Source organism: Salvelinus fontinalis, chromosome 11 (assembly GCF_029448725.1).
Source record: "Salvelinus fontinalis isolate EN_2023a chromosome 11, ASM2944872v1, whole genome shotgun sequence".
Lineage (NCBI taxonomy): Eukaryota > Metazoa > Chordata > Actinopteri > Salmoniformes > Salmonidae > Salvelinus > Salvelinus fontinalis.
The window spans coordinates 39,810,169-39,825,441 of record NC_074675.1 but is presented as its reverse complement, the minus strand read 5'-3'; the positions used below and the strand labels follow the sequence as shown (position 1 = coordinate 39,825,441).

At 44.5% G+C, this 15,273-nt stretch overlaps 1 protein-coding gene across 20 annotated transcripts in view; it reads left to right on the top strand.

Moving 5' to 3' along the window:
• Window positions 1–15,273, top strand: part of LOC129865730 (adhesion G protein-coupled receptor L3-like) — a 306,636-nt gene that overhangs the window by 257,872 nt on the left and 33,491 nt on the right. For all 20 annotated transcript variants that reach the window (XM_055938713.1, XM_055938710.1, XM_055938701.1 and 17 more), the window contains 2 exons: window positions 1,021–1,230; window positions 3,849–4,069. In XM_055938713.1, the coding sequence (XP_055794688.1) occupies window positions 1,021–1,230; window positions 3,849–4,069 (431 nt within the window). The remainder of the gene's footprint in view (window positions 1–1,020; window positions 1,231–3,848; window positions 4,070–15,273) is intronic.

Here is a 15,273-nt window from a genome sequence, read left to right as displayed (position 1 = left end):
ATAAATGGAAAATGGAACATGTGACACTGAAAGAATTGCCATTTCAGAATGTGTTACTTTTTTGCGGTTCATTTAAGTAGTCCTTTAGTGCACTGACTTATGGTTTACTGTAAATTCCCTTTGATTGTTGCTGTTGCGATATAGTGCCTGCTTATTTCCTGTAAGTACAGGTATCTGCCATCAGAAGGGTGCTTTTTTATTGCTGGGTAATTTATCCTTTAAAAAAAACATTGACTAAAACCAGTGATGACATTGATTGACTGTAGTGCGGTTGAATATATTACCCATAGTGCCTTTCACAGCCACCTGTGACCCTTTCTACGACGTGACTCATTTTGTTACCTTGCCAAATAACCTTGGTGACACATTTTCATGCATTTTCCACATCACCACCTGTGACAGCTAGGTCATTTCCTGAAGAGGTTGAGGGGTGGCCCTACCAAACAGCAGTTTCATCTAGTTTTGAGTGTATTAGTGAATATAACATATCAAATTTGATTTGTCACATGCACCGAATACAACGAGTGTATAGCATACTGTGAAATGCTTACTTACAAGCCCTTAACCAATAATGCAGTTCAAGAAATAGAGTTAGTCAAATGTTTTCTAAATAAACTAAAGTAATGAATAAATTAAAGTTTTACAATTTAAAAAAATAATGAGGCTATAGAAAGGTTATGAGTGATTCTATCTGCCAGTACTAACTAAAACAGATTGGAATTATATTGTGATCTGAATAGTCATTTTGGCCAGTGATTTCTTGATTCAATATAGTGTCGTTAGAATGTTGCAACACAAATACCCTAAGGAATGATAAGAAATTACAGTAATCTCATCTAATGCATTTCCTTGATAATAACGAGTGCCACAATGGAAATACGTCAGTGGACTTTATTGTGCCTTGGTCATTTTAATGCATCTATTGTGGTACTTAAGTGGTTGAGGCAACTCTATATGTATTTTAAATATGTCTAATAAAATACTTTAATTAATTAATTGTATTTTTTTACCCTTTCCCAGAATACTGACCCAGTCCATGACCTGCTGTTGGATGTGATCACATGGGTTGGCATTCTGCTCTCCCTGGTCTGCCTGCTCATCAGCCTGTTCACCTTCTGCTTCTTCCGGGGCCTCCAGAGCGATCGCAACACCATCCACAAGAACCTCTGCATCAGCCTCTTCATTGCAGAGTCCCTCTTCCTGGTGGGGATCAACCGAGCTGACCAACCGGTAAGAACACTCCTAAGCCGGACAGATGATGCTCAAAAAACACAGCCGACTCAATCTATTTTCAATGGCAGCAGTGTGTTAGTGGAGGGTCTAGGGTGGTGTTGCTCTGTTTGTCTGAACATTTGGGGAGGTTTCTACTTGTGATAGACTCCACCACACACCTGCATCAAGCATGTCTCATGCGTTTTGGTATTTAAGCCCCCGAAGGTCCCAGTGGTTGACAGAGGGAGGCGTGTCAGGGGGGCTTCATCTCAGTAGTCTGAAGTTGCTCCCTTGTCTTGTCTTCTTTATATGCTCTATTCTGAACATGCAGGATAGGTGACTCCAACAAAGTCTATTTGGGATCTGTCACCTGTCCACCAAATCAGTTCTGATCAGGGAAAGGAGGCGAGGAGAGGGAGCCACGTTTGACTATTGAAATGCATCCAGGGTGTGTCAGCTCTCTAGTGCTTGAAGGGCCAAAGTGCCCACATGTTTTCATTTCAACCTGCCGTTTGATTCGTTAGTGTTACTGATTGGCCAGAGAGGTTTCACACCTGGTTCCTCAAGTCTAAATTAGACATGCTTCTGTGCTCTGTGTATTAGTGCAATTGCCTATTATACAACTAGTAAGTCACTACGGTATCCAGGGCTTCAATAGAGTCGGTCCACTGGTAACGGCTAGATAGTTAACCATATAACCAGTTTCGTTCCTTGTGTTTAACTTTTGCTTCCAAGTTATTCTGTTCACACAACAACCCTGGTAAGACTCTCGAAATGATAGTAGAAAACCAGCATAAGCTGAGACAGGAATTGAGGAAATCCGTCAGCTTTTGACCTTAACCCTTATGAACTGTTTTGCTCACATCTTCCTATTGCAGTTACATATTTCAAAAGCATGTCGGATACTTAAGCATTCAGCGTGCGCTTCACCGTGGCTCTCTCATCTCTAGAGGGCCAGTTCCACTCGAGAAAGCAATTCAGTAGTCTGAGCAGAACATTAAGGTTTGAGTGTACCTCGATGTACTTCCTAGGGCATCTGTGTATTTTGAAGGGTGAACCGCTCAAGTACAATGGATCTGTAGATGCTATATCATATTGGTGCTAGTCAACATTAGCAAGGATTCCTGGTTCATGGGAAATTGTCTGCTATCATCATTTAAAGAAGTGAAGAATGCAGAGGGTTGAATGTATCTGTTTCCTCTAGAGTTTAAAACAAATATAATTACCCCTTAGTCTGTTCCGATTCGAATGCCTCAACTGAACATGAGAACATGAGGACTTTGAAGCTGTAAGTATCCATGGTTATGTGTGTGTGTGTGTGTGTGTGTGTGTGTGTGTGTGTGTGTGTGTGTGCCACTCATAACAATGTTGTTCATCAATTTATTGGAATGTAATGTTTATAATTTATTGATCGTATAGGTCAGTCACGTGTATAGGAGAGAAATAAAAATGTGCTCAGCGAACAAACATCTTTCATGTATCTTTTCAACTAGCAATGATAATCAACACCATGGGATACCTTTGCTAGTCAACCCTGACCTTTGCACTAATCTAGACCTTTCTAAACCTCTCCCCTCAGTCCCCCTGGTTCCCCCCTGGTTCTCCCCCTGATTCTCTCGGTCCCCCTGGTTCTCCCCCTGGTTCTCTCAGTTCTCCCCAGTCCCCCTGGTTCTCCCCCTGATTCTCTCGGTTCCCTTGGTTCTCTCGGTTCTTCACAGTCCCCCTGGTTCTCCCTCTGGTTCTCTCCAGTTCCACCCTGTTACTTCACCTGACACAGCTCAAGCTCCAATGTTTCTATCAAAGAACCACACGCACCCTCAGCCCAGCCTCCCCTTTCCACCCTTCACCACCCCCCACTGCAATAGCCCTCCCGTCATGGAGCAGTAGACTGATCTCTAAATGCTGTGGGTAATCTGGATTAGGCGATCAATATGTCAACCCCCCCCCCCCCCCTGCTTTTAATGGCCGCCGCTGGATTGTCACTTAGAGAGCTGAGCTGACCTGCTAGAGCTCTGCACTAAGGACACCGTCATTATCAACAGGGTGCGGGGGGGGGGGGGGGGGGGGGGGGGGGGGGGTTGAGAGAAGTTGTTTGAGGTTCTCACTTTGTGTTAATGAATGAAAGTGTGTGTGTGTGTGTGTGTGTGAGAGAGAGAGAGAACGAGCTGTAGTTTCCAAGGTATGGAATGTTGCACAATTAGAACAGTGGCAGACACACACACACACACTTGCTGTCATAAATGTGAACCCTAGAGTATGGATGACAAAGCAACATGTATATTATCTTAGAGTTTTCAGACTGTGCTTTTGTCCTCTACTCATAAGATGTGATGGTTTTGATTCAGTGGGCAGTTTTAAAGATCACTCTCTCCTGAATTGCATTAATGGCCACTGGTCCTGACAGTCATTTAATTGAACCAATTTCAATGACCGCTGAACAAAGGACCCCGGGTATGACCAATTGCTTCAATAATCTGATCAATTACAGTCGTTACAAGTAGTGTGTATCTGTGTGTGTGTGTGCGCGTTTGCATGTGTGCGTTCTGCATATTGTTTTTGCTCTGCTGTGTCTAAGCCAAACTCATTCAAGTTTTGAACTTGACCTTTGACCTGTACCTTGTCACCTTTCCCCTCAGATTGCCTGTGCTGTGTTCGCTGCCCTGCTCCACTTCTTCTTCCTGGCGGCCTTCACCTGGATGTTCCTGGAGGGCGTGCAGCTCTACATTATGCTGGTGGAGGTGTTCGAGAGCGAGCACTCGCGCAAACGCTACTTTTACCTGGTGGGTTACGGCGTGCCAGCACTCATCGTGGCCGTGTCGGCCGCCGTGGACTACCGGAGCTACGGCACGGACCGAGTGTGAGTATTTACCGGAAATGGAACCACGGCTTTAGAACCATACCATTAGAACGTTGACCGTAACAACTTCGTTATTTAAACCATGCCCACCATTAACCCATTCATTGCTACGGTGTACATTCTAAAGCAGTGTTGCTCAAACCTCTCCTCAAGCACTTCCTTTATTCGATATTTTCCAGTACTGGCTTCAAATGGGGTTGCAATTGAACAAATGTGTGAAACGTCAGGGTGGTCCTAAGGACGAGTTTGGGAAGCACTTCTCGACAATCTGTAACTGGGGAAACTTTAACGTTTTAACTTATTGTAGTCAACGTATTGAAATAATGGCTCGTTCCAACATGTTGTCGTCCATGCGACCAGCACCTTCTGATGGCACACAATACCAGGCTGTCGGCCATATCTGAACTATTCCAATATGGTTGTGATATGTTCACTATGGCTGTTGTGTAGGCAGGGTGGTCCACTGCTGTTCGTGTTTATTAGTTTACCGGCTGTCTAGACGTAGTGACGTTCTGCTGTGCCGTTCTGTTTGGTTTTTGAGAGCATGGTGGAAGTTCTTCTGCAGTTCTAAATCAGGGTCTGTATTCATGAGCGTCTCATATTAGCAGTTCTGATCTAGGATCAGGTGCCCTCCCTCTCCATGCAAAACTGATCCTAGATCAGCACTCTGGCCCAGATGACCCCATGATAGAGGCATTTCCTGAACACCTGCCCTGAACGAGAAACATCTGGTAGACTTAAGCAAGGGCACGTAGGAGTTTTTCTTCTGACCAGGAACAACCATCTTTGACACTAAATGTGGTTTATTTCCAAATGTATTTGTTCAGGTTAATTCACACAACCGCACTGCATCAGCTGACTAATTTCATTGAATAAAAACAGTTTGCGGTGGTCGTTATAATTGCAATGACTGCTGCAACAACTAATGCTCCTCATCACTCCTGAGCGATTATTCAAACGCAGAACTTCTGCTGACGTGACAAAATGTCTAACAGTGGCAAATGCAAGCCATGGCTGTGTGAATGTCAAGCCATTGTGGTTAGCGTCTTCAGCATTTACATAACTCCCGTATAACTGAGCAATAGGTGGAGAGATGAAGCACTAGACGTAGCCGGAGCGAGAAAGGGAGACGTCGGGAAAGTAATTGTCATACGTTCTTATGTTTCCCCGCTGACGATACTGGAGAAATGATTTGATTTGCTCTCGCACTTCTCTCTGAAACATCAACCAGCGATCCTAAAAATGACACAGAGCAGAAGTAGAGAGAAACTGTTCCTCTCTCACTAAATGTGTAGCCAATCTGGGAAAAAATACAAAAAACAGCATCAGCAGTTGTCACAAAATGTTTATCGTACATGTCACTGTAGGAACGTTAGTGGTCTAATAATCGGTGATAATTGGTGACTTCATTGTATCATTAATTTGCCTACTGTTTCAAATTAATAATGTTGTATAAGGGCACCATTAATCATTTTAATTCAAAGAGAACAATTAACTTGAAACTCTGATTAGTTGTTTAGCCTTCGTTCATCAAGTCTCATATCAACAATCTTAAAGGATACATAAGGTCTTTAATTGTATTAGAGCCAGCATTTGTCAAAGCAAGAGAGAACCACATTTAATAAAGATAGGATTTATTGTTACGCCAGAGAAACACACAACGAAAAGCAACAAAGACTACGATTGATCTATTAAGATGATCATTTTGCAATGCCGAATATTCAAGAAGGAAACCCAGAGAATGTAATTTACCGAGTCAATGGTCAGATTCCTCTCTCTGTCTTTCTCATCGACCTGCGTCGGTACCGTCTATTGGCGCAGCCAGCTTTGTGTTGGACACAAGCTATGAAGATGTCCAAGAACCCACTCTTGTGGGCCATTCGTTCTTCAGCAAAGTCTGTCCATTGTTCTTAATTCCTGGTAAGTGTTTCATCTCCGATTCTTCGTGAGGAGACGTTTGTCTGAGTTCAGAGGCCGTTTCCTAGAGTTCTGTACCAGTCCAAGACTGACAATTCTTTGTCATGCCTACTTTCCTCTCTCCCTCCTGCAAGACAAGTCGCTTTCTCCTCCAAATCGATTCAATTCTCCATTCGTTTTCAACTGAATTTCCAACTGCCAGAGGGCAGTTTTTATTAGGGTGGGTATGACTCTTTATCCGATGGCCTCAGACATCAAGGGTGATGGGAAGTTCCCCATCCCGCTTTGAGTCAGAGTGACTTGTAAATAAGACATCATTACAAAAAAGACTATTATGCCCTTATTGTACATATGAAATTGTTTCCAAAGTGTTTGTCTTACATTCTAGAACACAATGATACCAGATATGTAATATGTACTAACGTGTATTTAGAAGATACTAAATATTGCAATTGCAGAGTAGATATACAAAAGTACACAATTATTAACAATACCTTCACGTAATATGTCGTTATTTAAGAGTAGGGATAAAGGTCTATACTTTATCGTTTGCCTGTGTTACAGAAGAGTTGGGCCTTTTCCCGCCCAACATCATGGGGAAACCTTTGATAGACACACCACATGACCTTGGTTGTGTCTCCTGAGAGGTCAGAGTTCAACCTTTTCCTTCGAGCTGGTGTGACTGGTAAGCGAACTCCTAAGAGCAGGAAGTAATGCTGTGAGTCAGTTCCTAAAGGTTTTGCCTGTTGGGCAAAGATGGTCTGTGGGGGTGAACATGGAGAGTCACGCCATGGGAATGTGATCCTGTGACCCCCTAGAGTAACAACATATACACTACCATTCAAAAGTTTGGGGCCACTTAGAAATGTATTTGTTTTCGAAAGAAAAGCAATTTTTTCTGTCCATTTAAAATAACATAAAATTGATCAGAAATAGAGTGTAGACATTGTTAATGTTGTAAATGACTATTGTAGGTGGAAAATGGATTATCTATGGAATATCTACATAGGTGTTCAGAGGCCCATTATCAGCAACCATCACTCCTGTGTTCCAATGGCACGTTGTGTTAGCTAATCCAAGGTTATCATTTTAAAAGGCTAATTGATCATTAGAAAACCCTTTTGCAATTATGTTAGCACAGCTGAAAACTGTTCTGACTAAAGAAGCAATAAAACTGGCCTTCTTTAGACTAGTTGAGCATCTGGAGCATCAGCATTTGTGGGTTCGATTACATGCTCAAAATGGCGAGAAACAATGGGCTTTCTTCTGAAACTCGTCAGTCTATTCTGAGAAATGAGAAGGCTATTGCATGCGAGAAATTGTTAAGAAACTTTAGATCTCATACAACGCTGTGTACTACTCCCTTCACAGAACAGCGCAAACTGGCTCTAACCAGAATAGAAAGAGGAGTGGGAGGCTCTGGTGAACAACTGAGCAAGAGGACAAATACTTTAGAGTGTCTAGTTTGAGAAACAGATGCCTCACAAGTCCTCAACTGGCAGCTTCATTAAATAGTACCCGCAAAACACCAATCTCTATGTCAACAGTGAAGAGGCGACTCCTGGATGCTAGAGCGTTGGACTAGTAACCCGAAAGGTTGCAAGATCCAATCCCCGAGCTGACAAGGTAAAAATATCTGTCGTTCTGCACCTGAACAAGGCAGTTAACCCACTGTTCCTAGGCCGTCATTGAAAATAAGAATTCGTTCTTAACTGACTTGCCTTGTTAAATAAAGGTAAAATTAAAGCCAATCCAACTTGTGGGAGGTGCTTCAGGAAGCATGGGGTGACATCTCAACAAATTTCCTTAACAAATTGACAACTAGAATGCCAAAGTTCTGCAAGGCTGTAATTTCTACAAATGGAGGATTTGTAGACACAATTATTATTTCAATTAAGAATCATTATTTCTAACTTTGTCAACATCTTCACTATATTTCCTATTCATTTTGCAACTCATTTCATGTATGTTTTCATGGAAAACAATGAAATTTCTAAGTGACCCCAAACTTTTGGGGTCGTGTATGGTAGTGTATACATACACACACACACACACACACACTAGACATTTGTGTGTAGCAGGAGCCACATTTCTTGGTGATGGATTGAGACGATAGCTGCCACTGCCTGCTGCCACAGCACCATGTGAATAATTAAATTCTAGCCACCGGTGGAACAATTATACGCAGCCGTGAGAGATGGGGGGGACGGGACAGGGCGTGACATCCTCAGCTAGAGATGGTGGGGTTTGGGCATCACACAGCTCAATATTCCACCTAGAATCGGAATAGAACAATTTGAGCAATAAAAACATGACCATTGGTTGTCCTGTTAACCTGTCTAGGATGAGGGTGCCGCTAGCGGCACTCCCCCCCCACCCCCACTGAAAAACCAGTGCCGCGAAATTCAAAAAAAATATTTTTTTTAAATATTTAACTTTCACACATTAAAGTCCAATACAGCTAATGAAAGGCACAGATCTTGTGAATCCAGCCAACATGTCCGATTTTTAAAATGTTTTACAGGGAAGACACAATATGTAAAGATGTACATCTATTACCTAAAAATACATTAGCATAATCCACCATCTTTTATTTGTCCACCAACACCAGTAGCTATCACCAATTCGGCTAAACTAAGATATTTATAGCCCCTAACCAAGAAAAAAACTCATCAGATGACAGTCTGATAACATATTTATGGTATGGGATAGGTTTTGTTAGAAAAAAAGTGCATATTTCAGGTAGATGGCATAGGTTACAATTGCACCCACCGTCACAAATGGACTAGAAAAACTACATAGAGCAACGTGTTTACCTACTTACTAATCATCAAACATTTCGTAAAAATACACAGCATACACTAATCGAAAGACACAGATCCTGTGAATACAGACAATATTTCCGATTTTCTAAGTGTCTTACAGCGAAAACACAATAAATCGTTATATTAGCATAGCACATAGCACATAGCAGCCCAGCATTGATTCTAGCCAAAGTGAGCGATAACGTCAACATCGCCAAAATATATTAATTTTTTCACTAACCTTCTCAGAATTCTTCAGATGACACTCCTGTAACATCATATTACACAATCCATATAGAGTTTGATCGAAAATGTTTATATTTAGCCACCAAAATCATGGTTAGACAATGTGAAATGTAGCCCAGCTGGTGAGAAAATGTCCGTGCGCCATATTAGACAGTGATCTACTCTTATACATAAATACTCATAAACGTGACTAAAAAATATAGGGTGGACAGGGATTGATAGACAATTTAATTCTTAATACAATCGCGGAATTACATTTTTTAAATTATCCTTACTTTTCAATACAGTTTGCGCCAAGCGAAGCTACGTCAAAAAACATGGCGTCCTAAGCCACTAACATTTTTCGACAGAAACACGATTTATCATAATAAAAATGTCCTACTTTGAGCTGTTCTTCCATCAGTATCTTGGGCAAAGGATCCTTTCTTGGGTCCAATCGTCTTTTGGTGGAAAGCTGTCCTCTTGCCATGTGGAAATGCCAACTGCGTTCGGGATGAACTGGAAGCGTGCCCAGCAATTCACAGCGTTTCAGAAATAAATGTCCCAAAAATCGCACTAAACGGATATAAATTGCTATAAAACGCTTTAAATTAACTACCTTATGATGTTTTTAACTCCCATAACGAGTAGAAACATGACCAGAGTAATATTACTCCCTCCACTAATGCTTGGAACAAGTGCGGGTCGATGTCCTCCAGGCGCATTACGCAGCAAGAAAAGACTTGCTAGCTACAGGTTTTTTTAATTTATAGTGCCTGTGAACGCGCAATCGACCCCATTCAAATCGTCATCACGTAAAGGCATCCAGGGGAAGACGTAAGCAGTGTCCGTATACTCATAGCAATAACAGTGCCCTTTTAACCTGTCTAGGATCAGCGTGGCGCTAGCGGCACACCCCCCCCCCCCCCCACTGAAAAACCAGTGCCGCGAAATTCAAAAATATATATTTTTAAAATATTTAACTTTCACACATTAAAGTCCAATACAGCTAATGAAAGACACAGATCTTGTGAATCCAGTCAACATTTCCGATTTTTAAAATGTTTTACAGGGAAGACACAATATGTAAAGATGTACATCTATTACCTAAAAACACATTAGCATAATCCACCATCTTTTATTTGTCCACCAACACCAGTAGCCATCACCAATTCGGCTAAACTAAGATATTTATAGCCCCTAACCAACAAAAAAACTCATTAGATGACAGTCTGATAACATATTTATGGTATGGGATAGGTTTTGTTAGAAAAAAGTGCATATTTCAGGTAGATGGCATAGGTTACAATTGCACCCACCGTCACAAATGGAATAGAAAAACTACTTAGAGCAACGTGTTTACCTACTTACTAATCATCAAACATTTCGTAAAAATACACAGCATACACGAATCGAAAGACACAGATCCTGTGAATACAGACAATATTTCAGATTTTCTAAGTGTCTTACAGCGAAAACCCAATAAATCGTTATATTAGCTTAGCACATAGCAATTAGCAGCCCAGCATTGATTCTAGCCAAAGTGAGCGATAAAAGTCAACATCGCCAAAAGATATTAATTTTTTCACTAACCTTCTCAGAATTCTTCCGATGACACTCCTGTAACATCACATTACAACATGCATATACAGTTTGATCGAAAATGTTTATATTTAGCCACCAAAATCATGGTTAGACAATGTGAAATGTAGCTCAGTTGGTCAGAAAATTTCCTTGCGCCACTTAGACAGTGATCTACTCTTATACATAAATACTCATAAACGTGACTAAAAAATATAGGGTGGACAGGGATTGATAGACAATTTAATTCTTAATACAATTGCGTTATTACATTTTTTAATTTATCCTTACTTTTCAATACAGTTTGCGCCAAGCGAAGCTACGTCAAAAAACATGGCGTCCTAAGCCACTAAAATGTTTCGACAGAAACACGATTTATCATAATAAAAATGTCCTACCTTGAGCTGTTCTTCCATCAGTATCTTGGGCAAAGGATCCTTTCTTGGGAGGAATCGTCTTTTGGTGGAAAGCTGTCCTCTTGCCATGTGAAAATGACAACTGCGTTCGGGATGAACTGAAAGCGTGCCCACCTATTCACAGCGTTAAAGAAATAAATGTCCCAAAATCGCACTAAACGGATATAAATTGCTATAAAACGCTTTAAATTAACTACCTTATGATGTTTTTAACTCCTATAACGAGTGAAAAGATGACCGGAGAAATATAACAGGCTAAACTAACGCTTGGAACAGGAGAGGGTCGGTGTCCTCCACGCGCGTTACGCAGCAAGAAAAGACTTGCTAGCTACAGGGTTTTTTCATTTGTAGTGCCTGTGAACGCGCAATCGACCCCATTGGAATCGTCATCACGTAAAGGCATCCAGGGGAAGACGTAAGAAGTGTCCGTATAGTCATAGCAAAATCAGTGCCCTTTTAACTGACTTCAGAACAGTGGCCAACATTTCTGAAATCTGAATCCATGTCAGGGAAATTGCTGTAGAATGGGCTCTGTTCCACTTAGAGACAAAATTTAAACTCCTATAGAAACTATAGACTGTTTTCTATCCAATAATAATAATAATATGCATATTGTACGATCAAGGATTTTGTGGGAAGCCGTTTCAAAAATTAGCCAAATTAGCATAAATAGTCTAAACAGCGCCCCAACAAGATCAGAGGAGGCTGCCGCCAACGCAGTGTCAGGCCGGCACATGGGGAAAAGAATACTCTCAAAAAGCAACAGAACCCTGACATGACTGGAGAGGAGAACATGCAGATAGTCGGAGCATTGCTGCCTCGAGTATTCTCCAGAAATGACAGCCCTTTCCCTTTAAAAAAAATAAGCTTTCAGCATATTTTATAATGACTACTTAGGAAGCCTTTGATATGCGCATGCGTTTACATCGTCTCCTCTTATCCATTGATAAGAGTCAAGTCCCAGTAACACCATGTCACGCCCTGGCCTTAGTATTCTTTGTTTTCTTTATTATTTTAGTTAGGTCAGGGTGTGACATGGGGAATGTTTGTGTTTTGTTGGTTTTGGGTGGTTTTTATGGTAAAGGGGTTGTTGTGTAGTATATGGGTTTGTGTGGAGTTCAGGTGTCTAGCGTTGTCTATGTATGTTTAGTTGTCTAGGAGAGTCTATGGTTACCTGAATGAGTTCCCAATTAGAGACAGCTGATTTCGGTTGTCTCTGATTGGGAGCCTTATTTAGGGTAGCCATAGGCTCTCATTGGTTGTGGGTAATTGTCTATGTGATACGTTTGTAGCCAGTGTGTGCACATCGTTATTTACCTTCACGATCGTTTTCTTGTTTTGTTTAGTGTTTAAGTGTTTTGTTTCGTGTGCCTTCTTCACCAATAAAAGGAGATGGCTTATTTTCCAAGTGCTGCGTATTGGTCCGTCAATCCTCCACACGATCGTGACAGAATTACCCACCATAGGACCAAGCGGCATGGAAAGCGGCAACAGGACCTACCTACACAGGATTCATGGACATGGGAGGAGATACTGGATGGTAAGGGGCCGTGGGCTCAACCGGGAGAATATCGCCTTCCTCGTGAAGAGCTGGAGGCAGCTAAAGCCGAGAGGAGGCGATATGAGGAGGCAGCACGGAGACAAGGCTGGAGACCCGTGAGTACAACCCAAAAATTTCTTGGGGGGGGCCTTAAAGGGAGTGTGGCGAAGTCAGGTAGGAAACCTGCGCCTACTCCCTGTACTTACCGTGGAGAGCGGGAGTACGGGCAGACACCGTGTTACGCAGTAGAGCGCACGGTGTCTCCTGTACGCGTGCATAGCCCGGTTCGGTACATTTCAGCTCCACGTATCGGCCGGGCTAGACTGAGCGTTGAGCCGTATGTCATGAAGCCGGCCCAACGCATCTGGTCACCAGTGCGTCTCCTCGGGCCGGCGTACATGGCACCAGCCTTACGCATGGTGTCCCCGGTTCGCCTACATAGGCCGGTGCGGGTTATTCCACCTCCCCGCACTGGTCAGGCGACGGGGAGCATACAACCAGGTAAGGTTGGGCAGGCTCGGCGTTCAAGGGAGCCAGTACGCCTGCACGGTCCGGTATTTCCGGCGCCACCTCCCCGCCCCAACCCAGTACCACCAGTGCCTCCTCCACGCATTAGCTATATGGTGCGTGTCTCCAGCCCTTTACCACCAGTGTCTAAACCACGCACCAAGCCTCCTGTGTGTCCCCAGAGTCCTGTGCGTCCTGTTGCTGCTCCCCGCACTAGCCCTGAGATGCGTGTCCCCAGCCCGGTGCCACCAGTCCCGGCACCACGCACCAGGCCTACAGTGCGCCTCAGCCGGCAGGTGTCTGCCGTCTGCACAGCGATGACTGAACTGCCCGTCTGCCAAGCGCCATCTGAGCCATCCGTCTCCCCAGCGCCATCTGAGCCATCCGTCTCCCCAGCGCCATCTGAGCCATCCGTCTGCAATGAGCCTGCAAAGCCGCCCGTCTGCCATGAGCCTGCAAAGCCGCCCGTCTGCCATGAGCCCACTGAGCCGTCCGCCAGACAGGAGCCGCTAGAGCCGCCAGCCAGACAGGAGCCGCTAGAGCCGTCCGTCAGACAGGAGCCGCTAGAGCCGTCCGTCAGACAGGATCTGCCAGAGCCGCCAACCAGACAGGATCTGCCAGAGCCGCCAACCAGACAGGAGCAGCCAGATCAGTCAGCCAGCCATGAGCAGCCAGATCAGTCAGCCAGCCATGAGCAGCCAGATCCGTCAGCCAGCCATGAGCAGCCAGATCCGTCAGCCAGCCATGAGCAGCCAGATCCGTCAGCTAGCCATGAGCAGCCAGATCCGTCAGCTAGCCATGAGCAGCCAGATCCGTCAGCTAGCCATGAGCAGCCAGATCCGTCAGCTAGCCATGAGCAGCCAGATCCGTCAGCTAGCCATGAGCAGCCAGATCCGTCAGCTAGCCATGAGCAGCCAGATCCGTCAGCTAGCCATGAGCAGCCAGATCCGTCAGCTAGCCATGAGCAGCCAGATCCGTCAGCTAGCCATGAGCAGCCAGATCCGTCAGCTAGCCATGAGCAGCCAGATCCGTCAGCTAGCCATGAGCAGCCAGATCCGTCAGCCAGCCATGAGCAGCCAGATCCGTCAGCTAGCCATGAGCAGCCAGATCCGTCAGCCAGCCATGAGCAGCCAGATCCGTCAGCCAGCCATGAGCAGCCAGATCCGTCAGCCAGCCATGAGCAGCCAGATCCGTCAGCCAGCCATGAGCAGCCAGATCCGTTAGCCAGCCATGAGCAGCCAGATCTGTCAGCCAGCCATGGGCCGTCCCTCAGTCCGGAGCTGCAGTCCCTCAGTCCGGAGCTGCCATTCCTCAGTCCGGAGCTGCCATTCCTCAGTCCGGAGCTGCCCCTTATCCTGGTGCTGCCCCTTATCCTGGTGCTGCCCCTTATCCTGGTGCTGCCCCTTACCCTGGTGCTGCCCCTTACCCTGGTACTGCCGCTTACCCTGGTACTGCCCCTTACCCTGGTACTGCCCCTTACCCTAGTACTGCCCCTTAGTCCGGAACTGCCCCTTAATGCAGTGTGGTTAATGTGGAGGGGGGTCATCTGGAGGAAGCGAAGGAGGCGGTTAGGGACTGTGGTGACGTGGGGACCACGACCAGAGCCGGAGCCGCCACCGTGGATGGAAGCCCACCCAGACCCTCCCCTAGACTGTGTAATGGTGCGCCCGGAGTTCGCACCTTAAGGGGGGGGTTATGTCACGCCCTGGCCTTAGTATTCTTTGTTTTCTTTATTATTTTAGTTAGGTCAGGGTGTGACATGGGGAATGTTTGTGTTTTGTTGGTTTTGGGTGGTTTTTATGGTAAAGGGGTTGTTGTGTAGTATATGGGTTTGTGTGGAGTTCAGGTGTCTAGCGTTGTCTATGTATGTTTAGTTGTCTAGGAGAGTCTATGGTTACCTGAATGAGTTCCCAATTAGAGACAGCTGATTTCGGTTGTCTCTGATTGGGAGCCTTATTTAGGGTAGCCATAGGCTCTCATTGGTTGTGGGTAATTGTCTATGTGATACGTTTGTAGCCAGTGTGTGCACATCGTTATTTAGCTTCACGATCGTTTTCTTGTTTTGTTTAGTGTTTAAGTGTTTTGTTTCGTGTGCCTTCTTCACCAATAAAAGGAGATGGCTTATTTTCCAAGTGCTGCGCATTGGTCCGTCAATCCTCCACACGATCGTGACACACCAAAGTAACACTCACTGGCTGTTTCCCAAATGGTACT